The sequence below is a fragment of the Oncorhynchus tshawytscha genome, linkage group LG01 (assembly GCF_018296145.1).
Source record: "Oncorhynchus tshawytscha isolate Ot180627B linkage group LG01, Otsh_v2.0, whole genome shotgun sequence".
Classification (NCBI taxonomy): domain Eukaryota; kingdom Metazoa; phylum Chordata; class Actinopteri; order Salmoniformes; family Salmonidae; genus Oncorhynchus; species Oncorhynchus tshawytscha.
Window position 1 is genome coordinate 14,536,677 of NC_056429.1, and position 18,109 is coordinate 14,554,785.

Below are 18,109 nucleotides of genomic sequence, written 5' to 3' on the forward strand. Positions count from 1 at the left end.
TTGTCTGCCAATTAAAGCTGCTGGGTAGAGTAGAAAAAATGTCCACCTACTTTTTAATTAGATTTATTTATTTATTTAACGAGGCAAGTACTAAACCAGTCCAATCAAGCACCCATTTTTGCAATTCTATAAGGTGCTGGTGAAGCTAGCAAATTAGACACATTCTCAGCATGACAGGTAGTTCTTGCCCTGGTGTGAATCTAATTCACACTAATACAAGAAATGGACACCGCCACACATATCTTACCATCATAGCCTGTTTATGAAGTGCAATTAGACCAACAGGTCAGTCTATTTTAAAACTGCTGAAGACATTGATCGTTGATTCAGCAAATAATGTCAAGGGTTGAGTACAGTAACAGATACACAGACTGTCCACAGATCCTGTCCTCCTTTGATCGGGCCATTGACATACATTATGTTTATGTATCTATCTAAGCTCCCTGTCCTGTGGAAAAGGAACAAGTCCACCATCTGATTGCCTCACTGACGTTCCTGTCTTGTTTAACTTTTAAGTTATTTTTGCTTGCCTAACATGACAGCAAATATAGCAACAGGGGTATTTTAGCTGTCCCTCTCCCAACTTAAGGCCTCCCTCCCTACCCCACAATCCATCCATCTCCTTATTGAGTGCCGGGTCTAAGACGCCGAGACATCCCGCGGCCTCGCCTCTTACGGCTCCTTGGCCAATAGGGACCCCCCGTGGATCAAGTGTCACTATAACAGAAGGACATAATCAGGGTGGTAATTCTGCAGAACCTTACAGCCAGTCTCGGCCACCAGGGAGCTCATTTCTTCTGTACGCTTTTCTGAGGTAAGAGAGAGAGAGAGAGAGACAGAGAGAGAGAGAGGGGTTGGAAGGAAGAGAGAGAGAGTGAGTGAGTGAGTTAGTGAGTGAGTGAGTGAGTGAGTAGAACAAGAGAAGGAGAGAGTGAGAGAGAGATAAAAAGATTAAGATCAAGTGCAATTTTAAGATCTCAGGGCCCCCCTAGCTGTCTCCTTTCAAGAACAGCTAAATCGACACGTGCAAAACCACTGCCACTGTGTTAAAACACTCAGGCTTTAAAACAGTCAGCTGCTCCGTGTTGAGGTCAAGGGTGAGGAGGACCCACCCAGGGGGATAAGGACAGGTGAAGGGAACATACAGGTTTCTATAAAAGCTTCTATCTTGACTTGATCAGTAGAGGGTGGGTGTCTCTTTTTGCTTTGACATTTGGAGTTACGGTCGGCTACATTGAATAGGTGGGATTCTTAGAACATCATTCTTGAAAGCCACTGGACATGTAGAATGACTTGAGACAAGTGTCAATGTTTTGTGTCATGAAATGCTAGAACAGGTGTGAAAGTATGTTGTTGTTGTTGTTGTTCTTGTTGTAGTATCTACTATGTGCTGGTAAAAGTGACATAAGCGGTGAAAGGGTCATGGGTGCTACAAAGGGTTTGGGGTGAGGCCTGGCTCCAACTGGCTATCATTAAACCTGGGATTTACAAATGGCCCTCTAAGACTTGTAGCTATGTTGTGGAGCTGATCCAACCGTTTAAGTAACAGGTAAGGCTAAGAGGAGGGAATCTAAAGATATGCTCAAAGCTACCTCAATGTTAGGGTTGGGAACAGTATTGCTAGCACTATACTGGTCTTTTGTGAGACTGTAAACAGATAGCTGGACAGATATCTGGTGAATAGATGTGTTTGCTTGAGTGTATGTCGCAGCAGTGTTGGAGATAGTCTCATAGAGAGAAAGGTGTGACATTTGATAGTTTATGTTATCCAGGATCCCCGTGAACTAGGATAACATGGTGTGGTACATTAAGCCTTCCATACTTAGGATAAACACATAGACACTACTACCGTTACAGTGATTTGTGAAATCAAGCCAGAAATGTTTAGGTATCAGAATAGTATTGGGATTTCAAGAAACAATCTTTGACTTTCCTTCTTTTACATTATCAAACAGTTTGATGTACTTTCATTATTCCGCTTTACCCCATTTTTGTTTTTCATCTATAACAAGTTAATGTCACCATGGAATCAGAGAAAAGTGTCTGAAATGCCTATGTGAGGGAGTAGCCTGCATAAGGAAATTAAATTAGAATTACTGATACTATTCCTAGACAAAGAACCTGATCTGTGCTTTGGAAATCGGATCCTGGACATGTTTCTCAGAGACATTTGCAGCTGTCTGTGGGAATAGTCATGATGTGCGAGGAGGCCTCCAGGGCGGCCTTAACAGTTATAGGAGGACGGTTTACAAAAGCAAAGGCTAATGCAATGTAAACATCCTGGTAATGTATGCTAATCAATTCAAAATGCATACTTTGGGGATTTTTCATCAGATTATGATACATTGTCTGACAAGATAGCAATAAGTTGCAACGCAAAAACTAAATCAGAAGCAAAAGCCCACTGTATACAGACGTCAATTCAACATCGATTCCACGTTGGTTCAATGTAATTGAATTGAAATTGTGTGCCCAGTGGGAGGTAGCCAATGGCCTACTAAAATTGGCCTAGAAAGTGACAGAATGCCTTTAAAATGTTGATAAAGAGCTAGGGCATCATGTTTCTAAAGATAGGCGTTTCCTAGCACCTATGTTGAGGCATGGAATTTGACCAAGAGATTAAGTTAACTTGAGGGCCAGGGGAGAGGGAGGGGAGGAAGGAGGCATAAATATGTGTATGGGGGTCTCATTTATTGTCTGAGAAGCAGAATTGTGTGTGTTGAATTTCAGTCTTATCCCATTTCCTAACACTAATTATTAAACAGTTCTCAAAAGGTTGTGATTCAAAAGCATGCCTTTATAAATCCTGCACATTTTTCCTGTAACACAATTTCTTAAAAAATGTTGGTGAAATGTTATTATATTAGGGTTGGGTTCTGGTAAGGGGATAATACATTTTAGAGCCTGGGACCATAACCCCATGCTGTAAATACTGCTAGTGACTTGAGTGTGGCCTCCTTGGCGTCTTAGTGAAAGTGTCTCTCTTTCTTCCCTTGTACCTCAGGTGCAAAGTCCACTGTCAACATGTCTGACACAGAGGAAGTGTAAGTATTGGTAACATTAGTTTTCATCCTCACGATTACCTCATCCAGATTTCCCATGCATCATGTTGTTTTGACTGCCTGAATAAACGTGCAATATCTTCTTCTATCCTTTCACAGCGAAGGTAAGTAACATTATTCATTTATTATTGCTACGTATCATTATTGTCTCTTGTCATTATCATAGTCATTTTATATCAGTAATTGTTCAATCGTATGCTGAATCGTTCTGTATGTTTTTGAAACAATGCCTAACTGATTTCAGTCCTCTATGCAGAATAGTTCAATGCAATGGACAAACTTGGATTCCCTCCTTGGAGTTCAAGTTGTGTTCAATACTGCCCTCTACAGCACAACAGCATATATTGACTTTATTCATGATACTGTGAATGTGGAGAAAGCCGTGATTTAGGGATCTTTTCAATCTGTAAAGCTGAACTTCCAGTTTCAGGATGGTTTCAGAAGCCAATGTTGATAACAGGCCGTGCGGTAAATTAAAAATTTGATTAAATTAAAGCATACCTTTAAATTATTTTCTAAATGTCAGACCACATACATATATTATTAGTCTGTTAGCAACAGGTCCCTGCAGCTCTGTAGACCTTTCCCAGTAATACTGTCCTCCTAGTCTGTCTATATTCTGTCTGAATACAAATACATAATGTGTCTCCTCATTATTGAGGTAGATGAATCAAGCCTATTATACTACCAGGCCATGAAATGTTTTGTCTACTCAAAAGTCTGTGAACTTGATACCATTTGATTAGCTATGGAGGACTGTATTGTGTACGCATACAACGGATCCCTACTGTACCCATTTTACAGTATATTATATATACTAAATATTATAAACTGATATATTGGGTACAGCCGGGTTCTTTTGGTAACACTATTGTTTTACTGCTTTCTTTCTCCGAAAAAAAAACAAAACTCTCCATGGAGGCGAGGGAGAAGGTAAAAAAACAATGACGCTCAGACTACGAAGACGGTCATGTCATCTATACTAATTTGTCATTGTTTCGCTCTTGATCTTCAGTGTTTTTGAGAATGTGCGTTCAACTCATTGGATCTTCATGTAGCTTGTAGCATGTTGGATAACGCTAATTCTACCTCACTTCGTCAGAATAATGCTACCTCACTTCGTCAGAATAATGCTACCTCACTTCGTCAGAATAATGCTACCTCACTTCGTCAGAATAATGCTACCTCACTTCATCAAACCAATGCTACCTCACTTCATCAGAATAATGCTACCTCACTTTGTCAGAATAATGCTACCTCCTCATTCAAACGTCTCACTTCATCAGACTAATGCTACCTCACTTCATCAGAATAATGCTACCTCACTTCGTCAGAATAATGCTACCTCACTTCATCACACTAATGCTACCTCCTCATTCAAACGTCTCACTTCATCCAACCAATGCTACCTCACTTCATCAGACTAATGCTACCTCCTCATTCAAACATCTCACTTCATCAGACTAATGCTACCTCACTTCATCAGACTAATGCTACCTCCTCATTCACACGTCTCACTTCATCAGACTAATGCTACCTCCTCATTCAAACGTCTCACTTCATCAGACTAATGCTATCTCCTCATTCAAACACCTCACTTCATCAGACTAATGCTACCTCACTTCGTCAGAATAATGCTACCTCACTTCATCAGACTAATGCTACCTCCTCATTCAAACACCTCACTTCATCAGACTAATGCTACCTCCTCATTCAAACGCCTCACTTCATCAGACTAATGCTACCTCACTTCATCAGACTAATGCTACCTCACTTCATCAGACTAATGCTACCTCACTTCATCAGACTAATGCTACCTCCTCATTCAAACGCCTCACTTCATCAGACTAATGCTACCTCACTTCATCAGACTAATGCTACCTCCTCATTCAAACGCCTCACTTCATCAGGTCCGTGTTCATAAGATTATGTTTTTATTGTCACATACACCGGATGGGTGCAGTGAAATGTGTTGTTTTACAGGGTCAGTCATAGTAGTACGGCGCCACTGGAGAAAACGAGTGTTAAGTGCCTTGCTCAAGGGCACATCGGGAGATTTTTCACCTTGTTGGCTCGGGTATTCGAACCAGCAACCTTTTGGTTACTGGCCCAATGCTATGCTACCTGCCACCCGAAGAAGAGGGATAAGATAATATGTCTAGTATTGCCTCTGCAGATCTAGTCATTGACAACTTAACTCTTTCTCCTACTTGCTTTTGTCTATGCCTCATGCAGTGCCACCTGGAGTTCACGACCATTAACTTCTTTCCTCTTTCTCTAAAGAAGACACCCTCTTTCTCATGCTTCCATTCATTAACCTATCCGCCCCTTCCTCTCCCTGGTTACTCAAGGCATGTTGTGTAGCCGTAGCAGAGGACGTAGTTGAAGAGGTAGTTGAAAAGGTAGTTGAAGAAGTAGTTGAAGAGGTAGTTGAAGAGGTAGTTGAAGAAGAAGTGATAGAGGAAGAGGTAGAAGTGGCCCCAGAGCCAGAGGCAGAGGCAGCCCCAGAGCCAGAGGCAGAGGAAGGTATGTTAGCATGTGGTATTCTATCATCCTTTTAGATGCAGCAGTGCACTCCACCTGTTACAGACAGACAGACAGACAGACAGACAGACAGACAGACAGACAGACAGACAGACAGACAGACAGACAGACAGACAGACAGACAGACAGACAGACAGACAGACAGACAGACAGACAGACAGACAGACAGACAGACAGACAGACAGACAGACAGCTAGGGCTGTGTTTCTAGTGCAAACTTTACAAATATTATTTTTTTAAGTAATAATACATGTTATACATTCAAAGAGGCAGTCACACCATTGCTGATTAATTAAATATATGGCAATTGGTTGGATGTGCAAAATGTCACTTGATCTAACTTTTGATACCTGATGTAAGTCATTATCAGTGTTTATGCCCCTTTCTCTAAGAGGAGAAAACGTACCCCTGTGCTTCTACTATGACCCTGAAAAGGAACCATCTCTATTATACATGCACATGTGTTTGTTGTGACAGTTCCTTGCTCACTGAATGATACTTTGAGGTGCTGTGTGAGATACATTTACAAATCCATAACTCTTGTTCCACACACTGTTGAAGTGTTAAGCTAAAGTAATTCATAGTGCTTAGCCCGACAAAGTATCATTTATATTTCAAATATGAAAGAGAGACAACATAAATGCTTGAGCGTAGGTAAACTATATTACAGTATGCAGCCTATAGTCTGATTAGTCAGCCCTTATTGCTGTTTATTTAACTTTTATTTTCATTGCTTTCTGCATGCAGAGGTCAATGAAGAGGAAGGTCCGTTGATTAAAGATGAATTATCTGTGTCACTCTGGTCGGTATACAGGACTGGCTTTATATTGTCCATATCCCAGGTTTGAGGTCTCACTATATTGGGGGAATGTCTGTTGTCATGCCTGTCTGTCAGATCAAGGAGCACTGCAAAATTAGCCGACTCTAAACAAAATTAAAATTAAGAACTGATAGGGAAAAAAATCCATTATAAATGGTATAGTTTGGGGGGTTAAGAAAAGGATGAAAGAATATGAAATGCTAACATTTGCTTAACCCTGCAGTGACCCCACTGTTCAACCTTCCTTGCTATAACCACTCGATATTAGCATGGTGTGCACCAAACACATAACAAGAGAAATAACAAGTCGATAACTTCAAAGTCCATCTTCTAACAATGACATATGTGTTGTCTTGCTTGTGGAAATTGTGTGTGGGACAAGCCGTCAACACTATACTGTTTAACCATTTTTATTTTAAAGTTAAACACTTTGCCTGTCTTTAAGGAGTTATATTTTCAGTTTATTATTGTCATTAAATATACAAGTGGACTTTCCTTATTCTAAAACAAGACCACACTTTAGAATTAAATCATGCACATATGAAACAAGTTTATATTCTCCAACTGTGTGTGCAAAGTTTTTTATGTTAAGTAAATATGTGAGATTTAGATTTCTGTCAGTTTGTGGTTATTTTTCTTTTGATTTTCAAATCACTAACGAACATTGACTACCTCAAAAGAAAAGCCAGGCTACAATCAGGAATATCTACCTGCAGACCCATTATTTTCCATTTAATGTAAAAACATCCACGTAATGCCTGAATCTTTTTGTGCCTGAGAATTACTCATCTGCTGTATTTGCTGATGTGTGCATTTCTAACCCAATAACATGTACTTGTCCTCTTCATTTCTTAATATACAGCCCACAGGCCACAGTTCAAGTAAGTTATCTTTTCATGTAACCTCTCATTTCATTGTACACATTTATATCTAGAAACATATTACTGCATAGAAAGACTGCATTCCTATTCCCAATTCCATTTCAATCTCTCCTTAAAAAATACTATATTCTTAACTGTGACAGTCAAAACGTTCAGCTGTCTTATTTTACATGGGCCTAGCACACCAGAAATGTATTTATTCAGATATATCTTCTTCTTCTTCTTATTATTATTTCATTGTCCTTGTTTTAGGTCAACATCACATCAAATTATAAATATGTGCATTCATTTGAATAGAAACAAGAAACAACATAACATAAAACACAACATAAGCAACAGAAAACAAACTAGCGCCAGTAAACAGAAAAATATATATATACTTTGAAATTCCCTTTCAGTTCTCTGCTCTCTTACAATGTTGCATTACCCCTAACATTATTACATTATATAACCTTTTTAATAAATCACATTATTATTACACTTTGATTACAAGCGGAAAAATAAACGTTATTTATGTTTATGCTTTAAATTTTCCATAGATTCACTGTTATTTTATATTGACACTTCTCAGGGCACCAAAGATTCCTGATGGCGAGAAAGTTGACTTTGATGTAAGTAACTATAGTCCTTCATACATCATGACTATCTGGAGACAGCTGGCTTGATAAATACCAGGGCCAATGTCAGAGATGACGACATTTTATTTCCAAAACGCTATATCCGCCAATTTTTCACATTTGTGTTTTTTTTTCTCATAAAAAATGTTTGCTTATGGATACCTTCATGTGTATGTAAAATATTACTGTTCTCAGATTTAGATGTGGATGAAAATGGGGTTTTATGCAAATCGCTATATGCATTGTTTAGCTGGATTGGAATGTTCGTATCCTACATATTTGACTGTGATATGTGGTTGTCTCACATAGCTATCTTTAGTCACTCTGGATAAGAGAATCTGCTAAATGACTAAAATGTCAAATGTAAATGTTTTACATACAGTTCTGTATTGAATTATTATCTTTAAAAAATATATATATTGATGTGGCAATAGTATAAGTTGTACATTTTATGCAAAATGTAGTTATTTGTTACATTTGACTGAGTAAAACCTAGCAGTAGTACTCATTTCTCTGACAGTGAGGCACATATATAGCATTTGACAAAAAAAACATGATTATTTGTCTCTGAAATGAATTCATCAAAGTGATAGATTTTAAACAAATACATATCTGTAATTGAACAACCCTATGCCAAGATTAGATAGTGAAAAAACACCAATCTCTTTCAACATTTCTTTAAACAATAAAAGCTGATTTATCAACATTTCTGAAAATGGATATATAGCGTTTTGGAATTAAAGATGCACTATGCAGAAATTGCTCCACCACTAAAATTCTAATAGTTCACCTAATTTCACTAAGTATAGTGTAGAGAATCATTGTACCATCTAAACTGCTGTGAAATATATTTTCCAAAACAAAAATACTGTATTTTCAGCTGTTTAAAGCTGGTGTACAAAACCGAAAGTAAAAAACGAAACTTAAGAACGGGAATCATAGAAATAGCACACACAGAACAGATCCAATTGTTTCTTAGACTTGCTTTCAATGAGAATGACAGATCTACAACACATATTTCTACGTGAATTTGGTCATGTCGCCCCAGAAAGTTACACATTGCAAATTTGAACTCTTCATGTGCTTAACAAGTGGATCTATTTTCCAACCTTACAGGACATTCAGAAGAAACGTCAGAACAAGGATCTTGTTGAGCTGCAGGCCCTGATCGATGCGCACTTTGAGCATAGAAAGAAGGAGGAGGAGGAACTCATCGCCCTCAAAGAAAGAATTGTGAGTGAGAATTAGTAAATTACATGACTCTGCATATACATAGGTCGTATTTGAAAATATAAACAAGGTCGTAAATTAAAACAAGTTTTTCTTTTTGGACAAGTTCAGGTAGTCCATCCCTGTTTGCTTACATTTAGTTCCTAGTCAATAAAACAATGACAAAACGATAAGACATTGCAGTGCCCACTGGTGGCCAAAGGTATAACAACCAACCGTGTGTGTGTGTGTGTCTGCAGGAGAAGCGTAGGGCTGAGAGGGCTGAGCAGAACAGGATCCGTAGCGAGAAGGAGAAGGAGCGTGCAGCCAGACGTGAGGTTTGTGTCCTTCACCAGTACCACTACTTACCCCTCTGGGTTGTCCTCAACTATCAGCGTTCTGTCAATATAGGACATGTCCTTACAACACATATACTGACGTTGTGCTGTGATCTCTAAAACAGGAGGAGAGGCTGAAGAGGGAGGAGGCAGATGCCAAGAAGAAGGCTGATGAGGATGCGAAGAAGAAGTCTGCCCTGTCCAGCATGGGCTCCAACTACAGCAGCCATCTGCAGAAGGTGACCAGTGACCAACCGGTCTTCACAGGACCATACATGATGAATTTATAAAAGATCATTTACTAGTATATAACATATATTTCACAAAAAATTATTTCTGTACATGTCGGATCGATCTTGTAACCGCTGCCATTCATTTGTAACAGGCTGACTCAAAGAGAGGCGGGAAGAAGGAAACTGAGAGAGAGAAGAAGAAGAAGATCCTGGCAGGCAGACGCAAGGTCCTGAACATCGACCATCTGAATGAAGAAAAACTGAAGTAAGAGACTGGGAAATTCCCAGTACAAGTAACAGACTTGGGCTTTACTTTATGTACAATACTTTGTGTGTAGTGTGTTGTTTTTGCAAGGCTAAATGGGCCTACAGCGGGTATAGCCAAGCTGTACAAAATTTTTGCAACTGTCCCGTTATCTGAAATGAATGCACACTCTAAGAACACCCTTCAGCCAATCAGAATGAACTATTCAACCACAGGTATGAATATGGACTCTCCTCAGAGAATTTGTACATTAACTCATCAAGTCATTCTGCATGCTCTGCTCTAGGGAGAAGGCAAAGGAGCTGCATGAATGGATGAAGACGCTGGAGTCTGAGAAGTTTGATAACATGGAGAGGCTGAAGAGGCAGAAGTATGAGGTATGTATTCGATGTCCTGGTTAAAGAAAATAGAAATATACTGTACACTATCCCAGTGATACCACATACAGGACAATGCACATCTGAAAGAATTATGGGCTGTTTATGTTAAGTCTACTCAAGAGCTGAGTTGATAATATGACGGGCTCTGTTCTTAGAGCAGATATGTCTGGACATGACACATTACACTGTGGCAGAATGGGTGGTACTGGTATCAGCCATGACCTCATAAAAGGTCAAGCTCAGTCAAAATATGACCTGTTTTTCCTGACACTCTTAGAAACAAATATGCTATCTAGAACCTAAAAACCTAAAAACGTTATTTGGCTGTCTCCATTGCAAGCCTTTTTTCTAAGAGTGTAGGTTTTTACAGACATTGCTAATGTAAGACACCCTGTTATATATTATAATTCTAAGATACACTGTAAAATTCCAAGTCTTACCTGAGTAAAATCAGGGATGACATTGGGCCTCTGAGTCTGTCCATCCGCCTGGTGGCCTTAGTTACGGCCTCTCAGATATGAACACAGCTCTGCTTTGATGTCTCCTCCAGGTCACAACCCTGCGTAAGAGAGTGGAGGAGCTGAGTAAATTGTAAGTAGAGCTGGACAGTTGTCACAGCTCAGGGGGCTCTCCTGGCCCACTGTGGTGCATGGTCTGAAACTTTTGTGAAAAAGTTGCACATTCACACAGGAGGTGATGGAAACAATGTAAAAGGTTCAATGATGGATCGAGGACACAACAAAAGACACCATGGAAGACACAAAATGAAATATTATTGAGTATTGATTATATCTCACTCATTCAGGTTGAAGAGAACATTCTCTGCTATAGACAGGATAATACACCTGGTATACTGACACCACCATGTCATTTTAAAAGAGTTGCAGAGCGATATAAAGTTGCTGTCTATAGAATAGGACACCCGACTGATGATCAATCATTGAGTTACAGAAAACGTCCTAAAGGCCAGTTCACTAATCAAGTCTTTAGAAATGGTGTGTTTCCACAGGTAAGTTATTCTGTCTAGAGTTCATTCACACTGAAAGAAGACAGAAACTCGCTAACTATAGCCAATTGTCTCCAACATGTCCTCATCTCCTAAACTCTCTATCCTTGGAAGTTGAGGAGTCAATACTAACACATACACAGCTCACAGACAGTTAACCTAACTATTCCCAATCTCTCATAGTCTACTTTTATTAATTCAAAATATTTCCCCCCTCTTTGGTAAAACAAAATGATACTAGAAAAATAATAAAACAAGTAGATGAGAAAGCCTACACAAAAGATCAATGTTCTCACACAGCAGCTGCATGGTGTGGCACAAAGGATAAGCATGAAAACTCTATGATTTGTTTTGAGTGGTCTGATGTAATTGTATGTGATGTGGTTGATGATTGTCAGTGTCAATGTCATATTAACAATGGAACAGCATGACTTACTTTGATGTAAAGTCATTTAGATTCAAGTGAATTTAGTCAACTAAAGTCAACATAAGTCTTTATTTGTAGATAAAAATGGGCATCGATAGTCTCTTCATTGGGTGTCTTACTCTGTTTCTCTCTGTTTCTGATGTATTACAGCTCTAAGAAGGGTAAAACCGTCCGCAGAAAGTAAGCGGTCCCGTTCTGCTGCTTGGCGCCCAGACTGCCACTGTACTACCGGACACAGGCCTAATGCAGCAACAACACACACTTACGCTAAAGTCATGGCTCAGACAACTAAGTTTTACTGTTTGCTGATTCATCCAAGACGTGCCTCAGTCCACAGCACGGAGCCATTAGCTGCTGTTGTAGGAATTATCCTTCTTCCTTTCTCGCCCTGGACTGTTTGGTTCTCAGTATTTTTGTAAATAAAGTGTGACTCTTCAACTTTGTCTGTAGATGTGTTATTAACCAAACCCTCAATAAAAAAACAATATTTTTTGCCATGTAACTTTAAAGTAATTTGTTCATATTAAAAATAATTTCCACTCTAATAAAAGGCAGAATATTGTTGTGTTTGCAAGAGTAGACCTAGATTAACTTGTGGAACGTGTTTGCCCTACGTTAGAAGAAATATTGCATTATAATGAAGGTTTCTTCAACATCCCACCCCACCATTCTGAGGGAAAATGCAAACACTTGAATTGACATCACAATTAGATTGAATTATATTGTAACCTAGATTGAAAGGAGCAAACAATGATCTGGTATGTAACTATGGAGGGTGGAGAGTGCCAGTTTGAAAAAGCAATGCTTAAACTCTAAATAGGATTGTGAAAATGTTAAATGTATTTTTATTATCGTATCAGTGCGCATTAAATAGGCCACAATTACATTGAAAAGTTTAAATGAAAATAGAAAATAGTTGGAAATTGTAAAAAAAATCAATTCTAAATAAAAATGTTAATCGTAAACAGAAAAAGCCAAATGGTAAACAAAGAATCGCAAATGCAAAGTGGAATTTCAAGTGTCTGTTTTAATTTCCCAACTACCCAATTAAGCATTTTCGCTTTTCAATTTCCATTTGAATTGTATTCAAATTTCTTCTTGGAGGTGTGAAGCAGGAGCGTAACTCTGCACCCCCATGTAGTAGTACATCCTAGCCATGTCGGCTCTCTTTTCATTGATTTTAGACTCGTGTAACCAACACGCAGCATAGACCTGCTAAGCTGAATCCTCGGGGAGCCAATGCAACTCTGCAGGTCTCAGGCAAGGTTAGGCCTACTCATCATGCATGTGTGGTAACTGAATCACCTCAGTTACAATTTACCATCCTATGATCTCCTCCTCACAAAGACCCATCTGAGCCATGGCTCAAATATGACTGGTAGGGTTAGAATAAGGGTGTTCTGCACATCAGAAGAGCAGATTAGTCCACTAAAAGCCTATAGCCATTGCAACTTTTCAGGTATCAGGCAAGGTTACTCATCATGCGAACAACTAACCAGAAAGAAGTGGTTCTGTGACCATGCACATGTAATGAGGGCAATTCCAAGGTAGCAGAATGATAAAAATTAAAAAAAGTTTTATAAACCATAAAAACATGAAAATTGTAAAACAGATTTACTTGAAGAACAGTGTAGATGTAGTTTGGTAACAGAATGATTGTTTGTGGTGTTTGTGCCGGCATCTGGTTCCAAACTTGGTATCTGTACTGTTCTTCAAGTAAATATGTTTTTGTAAGTTTAACTTAAAATGAAAAATCTGAGTCTCAGCATCATTTTGTTACTGTGGAATTGCCCATGAGTAACTTTTGCCTAGTGTTAATTTTCTGTTAACCATTTGCCATTTACTGTTGACCATTCACTATTTTATTTAAAATTTCTGATGACCGTTTCATCAATTTCAATTAACCATTTTCAATATTCGCACTTCAGTAGCAGAGGTGCAAAAATATGGCAGCCCCAATGCACTTACCACAAATGCCTTGTTTGCTAAATTCGCTGTTGCTCTCCTTTTTTGTGTCTTCATAAGCACAGTATAGATGATCCCAGTTCTAACTCCATGATGACGGCCATTTTAAAAACCAAAAAAGTATAATCTGAATATTTGTTGGCTTGTTGAACCATGTCGCACTCTGTAGTTTAAAAACTGTATCAATGTCACGCCCTGACCTTAGTTATCTTTGTTTTCTTTATTATTTTGGTTAGGTCAGGGTGTGACGAGGGTGGTATGTGTGTTTTCGTCTTGTCTAGGTTTTTTTTGTAATTCTATGGGGTGTTGGTATGTCTAGGTATATGTAGGTCTATGGTGGCCTGAATTGGTTCCCAATCAGAGACAGCTGTTTATAGTTGTCTCTGATTTGGGATCCTATTTAGGTTACCATTTTCCATTTTGGTTTTGTGCGTTATTGTCTATGTGTAGTTGCATGTCAGCAATTGTGTCTTATAGCTTCACGTTAGTTTGTTTAGTGTTCTTCATGTAATAAAATAATGTATTCTTATCATGCTGCACCTTGGTCTCCTCGTTATGACGAACGTGACAATCAAGGGAAGATATAGGCTTTTCCCAATGACACAAAACATGTAAAACAAAAATGAGAGCAAGATCTGGTAGAAGCTATTGATGATGATGAATGGATACAGATGTGTTTGAATGCCCAGTCATGTTCATATCTTCTCAGACATAAATTACTGCAGTTTAAGGCCATCCATAGAACATAGTGACACTGAAATACATGCACTCAGAAATGTCATTCCTCTGCTGGAGTTGTAAAACACAAAAGGGCACATATTTGCATATGTTATGGTCTTGCGAAGGCTTGTTGAATTCTAGTAAAGAGCATGTACTTTTATCTCAGCATGTCTAAAGGTTCTCCCTTCTCCCTGTTTTTGTTTGCTTGGAAATGTTGATACTGGAGACTATTATCTGAAGAATCTGTGCAACCAAGCATTTATAGTAGCTAAGAAATACATTGGCATTATTTGCAAGGTTGGTTATCCTCCCACAATGTGAAGTTATGTATCACTAGATTTGATTTAATACCAGATTAAGGGTTTACTGGGCAACTTTCATAAGATCTGGATGCCTTATATGCAATGCAGTACGACTAAAGGAGTCTGTTTTGAAAACATGCCCACGTCAGACGAGAAACAGTGCCTTGCAAATGTTTTCACCCCCATTAGCATTTTTCCTATTTTGTTGCTTTACAACCTGTAATTTAAATTGATTTTTATTCGGATTTCGAGTAATGGACACACAAAATAGTCCAAATTGTTGAAGTGAAATGAAATAAATAACTTGTTTCAAAAAATTTAAAAAAAATTAAAATGGAAAAGTGCTGTGTGCATATGTATTCACCCCCTTGGTTATAAAGCCACTAAATAAAATCTGGTGGAACCAATTACCTTCAGAGGTCACATAATTAGGGAAATAAAGTCCACCTGTGTAATCTAAGTGTCACATGATCTGTCACATGATCTCAGTGTATATATACACCGGTTCTATAAGGCCCCAGAGTCTGCAACATCCCTAAGCAAGGGGCACCACCAAGCAAGCGGCTTCATGAAGACCAAGGAGCTCTCCAAACAGGTCAGGGACAAAGTTGTGGAGAAGTACAGATCAGGGTTGGGTTATGAAAAAGTATTCGAAACTTTGAACATCCCACGGAGCACCATTAAATCCATTATTAAAAAATTGAAAGAATATGGCACAACAACAAACCTGCCAAGAGAGGGCCCCCCACCAAAACTCACAGACCAGGCAAGGAGGGCATTAATCAGAGAGGCAACAAAGAGACCAAAGATAACGCTGAAAAAGCTGCAAAGCTCCACAGCGGAGATTGGAGTATCTGTCCATAGGACCACTTTATTAAGCCGTACACTCCACAGAGCTGGGCTTTACGGAAGAATGGCAAGACAAAAAAGCCATTGTTTAAAGAAAACAATAAGAAAATACATTTGGTGTTTGCCAAAAGGCATGTGGGAGACTCCCCTAACATACGGAAGAAGGTACTCTGGTCAGATGAGACTAAAATTGAGCTTTTTGAAATCAAGGAAAACGTTATGTCTGGCGCAAACCCAACACCTCTCATCACCCCGAGAATACCATCCCCACAGTGAAGCATGGTGGTGGCAGCATCATGCCGTGAGTAGGTTTATCATCGGCAGGGACTGAGAAACCGGTCAGAATTAAAGGCATGATGGATGGCGCTAAATACAGGGAAATTCTTGAGGGTAACCTGTTTCAATCTTCAAGAGATTTGAGACTGGGACGGAGGTTCACCTTCCAGCAGGACAATGACCTTAAGCATACTGCTAAAGCAACACTTGAGTGGTTTAAGAGGAAACGTTTAAATGTCTTGGAATGGCCTAGTCAAAGCCCAGACCTCAATCCAATTGAGAATTTGTGGTATGACTTAAAGGTTGCTGTACACCAGCAGAACCCATCCAACTAGAATGAACTGGAGCAGTTTTACCTTGAAGAATGGGCAAAATCCCAGTGGCTCGATGTGCCAAGCTTATAGAGACATACGCAAGAGACTTGCAGCTGTAATTGCTGCAAAAGGTGGCTCTACAAAGTATTGACTTTGGGCGGGGTGACTAGTTATGCACGCTCAAGGTTTCAATGTTTTTGTCTTATTTCTTGTTTGTTTCACAATAAAAGTTTTTTGCATCTTCAAAGGGGTAGGCATTTTGTGTAAATCAAATGATACAACCCCCCCCAAAATTGTTTATTTTAATTCCAGGTTGTAAGGCAACAAAAGAGGAAAAATGCCAAGGAGGGTGAATACTTTCGCAAGCCACCGTACCTATTTAGGCAGTCCCTAGCTGCTGGGTTGCTACGTCCTGGCCTTGGGGGCTGCCGTCCTGTGGGTTGTCACTCTGGCCTTGGCTTAACACACCCGAAACCAATACTGAATGTTTCACTAAGATCCTAAAGCTGAGTGTGGTGTGTTGGGTTGGGGCTTTGCAGAGTGGTGGACTCCTAGGGACAGGATGCCGCAACCCAGCTAAATTGTGTGCAAGTAAAAAGGGCTCTACAGTACTATTAGGCCTATTAATTATAATTCATTATATGGAGGATTTGCTGTGATTTGCTGTTTTAATGTATATTTAAGGTGTATGTGGGGGGTTTTGTGTTTTTTGTTGTTGTTCCCAAACCTTTCCTTTAAAAAAAATGAAGGTGGGAACTGGGAAGGAAATTGTGTTGGGAGAGAGTTGAGATATTGACTAGACTGGTGGGGGTCGGACGTGCAGGGGCTCGGCCTGGCTGGTCAGTCAGGCTGACATTTGACATTTGAGGATGTCTTAATAAAGACAATCAGAAGTCTTTGTATTTTATCAAGAGTTGTTTATTTGTTAGGCTATTGGTTAAAGGTGCAACACAATATTTTTACTTTAATTACCTTTGATCTAATTCAGTCTTGTTAATCAGTTGAACATATTTAATAAGGACCTCATACTTAGCTTGATGACTGTGGGCATTTTTGCTTAATTTTTGTTCTAAATAAAGACAGCATATTGGTTTGTGTAAAAATGCAGAAAATTAGCTTTAGATGCCCAATAAATGGGGGGGTCTCCCGCCAGGTTATGTCCCCCCACTTCTAAAACCAAAGTGGTTCCCCTGCCTACTACAGCAAGTCGACGGCGCCCCGGGACACATTACAGCCCAGACAGTTATGCCCATGCGCAACTATTTTTGTGACGAGATAACAGCCAGCTAGGTGGTCATCTCTCAAAAGAGCACAAGACCATGAGATTTTGCAGCAAGTCCGCCATAGTAAGTTGCCTATAGATCCATTGTCATATAAGGACCGTACTATAGGCCTATATTTCCGCAGAGTAGAGACTGTCTACATGGAAAATGTTGTAACAGCCCTCATCTTTGCTGTAGCCTTATTGGCCTAGTTGAATTATTGCTCCGGGCTTTTGCATTGCAGTACACAATCTGAACTCGTGATGACGCTACTGCTGTCTCTGCTCAAATGTTAGACCCATAAGGGCCAGCGACTCACTTTGCTCACTTCTCAGCCAAAAAACACAGATGTATGTTTCCTTTCGCTTCTTTTCAAGATGTTTGTTGTTGCTGTCATTCACTTTGGAACAGGACAATAAATAAATGCAAAAACAATAATGTTAACACACCTCATAGTACTTTTCCATTAAAGTGTATTTATTCTAATTGGTTATAATATTTCAAATATAGACCATTGCTATAGGTCAAATCGGACCTAATGTTGTTTTTGCATTTGACCATAGATAGCCAAACGGTTTTATTGAATATGCTACATTTTAACTGATTGAAACGATAAATAGCAATTCTTTGTACATCTAG

The 18,109-nt window shown here is 39.2% G+C and overlaps 1 protein-coding gene across 2 annotated transcripts; it reads left to right on the plus strand.

Annotated features, from left to right (window-relative positions):
* The first annotated feature begins 710 nt into the window (after positions 1–710).
* Positions 711–12,220, plus strand: tnnt3a (troponin T type 3a (skeletal, fast)). Of its 2 annotated transcripts, XM_024387248.2 has the most exons (13): positions 711–814; positions 3,005–3,044; positions 3,162–3,166; positions 3,984–3,995; positions 7,289–7,307; positions 7,879–7,918; positions 9,041–9,157; positions 9,394–9,471; positions 9,597–9,710; positions 9,857–9,969; positions 10,256–10,346; positions 10,900–10,940; positions 11,933–12,220. In XM_024387248.2, exons 2-13 carry the CDS (start codon positions 3,025–3,027, stop codon positions 11,964–11,966), a joined length of 684 nt encoding a protein of 227 aa, XP_024243016.1. In that variant the 5' UTR covers positions 711–814; positions 3,005–3,024; the 3' UTR covers positions 11,967–12,220. The 2 variants fall into 2 exon arrangements, with proteins under 2 accessions (XP_024243016.1, XP_024243076.1); XM_024387308.2 differs by lacking the exon at positions 3,984–3,995 and having other exon boundaries at positions 714–814.
* The last annotated feature ends 5,889 nt before the right edge of the window (positions 12,221–18,109 follow it).

Excerpts from the sequence above, each read along its gene's own strand:
- tnnt3a (XM_024387248.2), top strand. The coding sequence starts at position 3,025 with ATGTCTGACACAGAGGAAGT. Across the intron at positions 10,347-10,899 it reads TGAAGAGGCAGAAGTATGAG|GTCACAACCCTGCGTAAGAG; the intron begins GTATGTATTCGA and ends TGTCTCCTCCAG. Across the intron at positions 10,941-11,932 it reads GTGGAGGAGCTGAGTAAATT|CTCTAAGAAGGGTAAAACCG; the intron begins GTAAGTAGAGCT and ends GATGTATTACAG.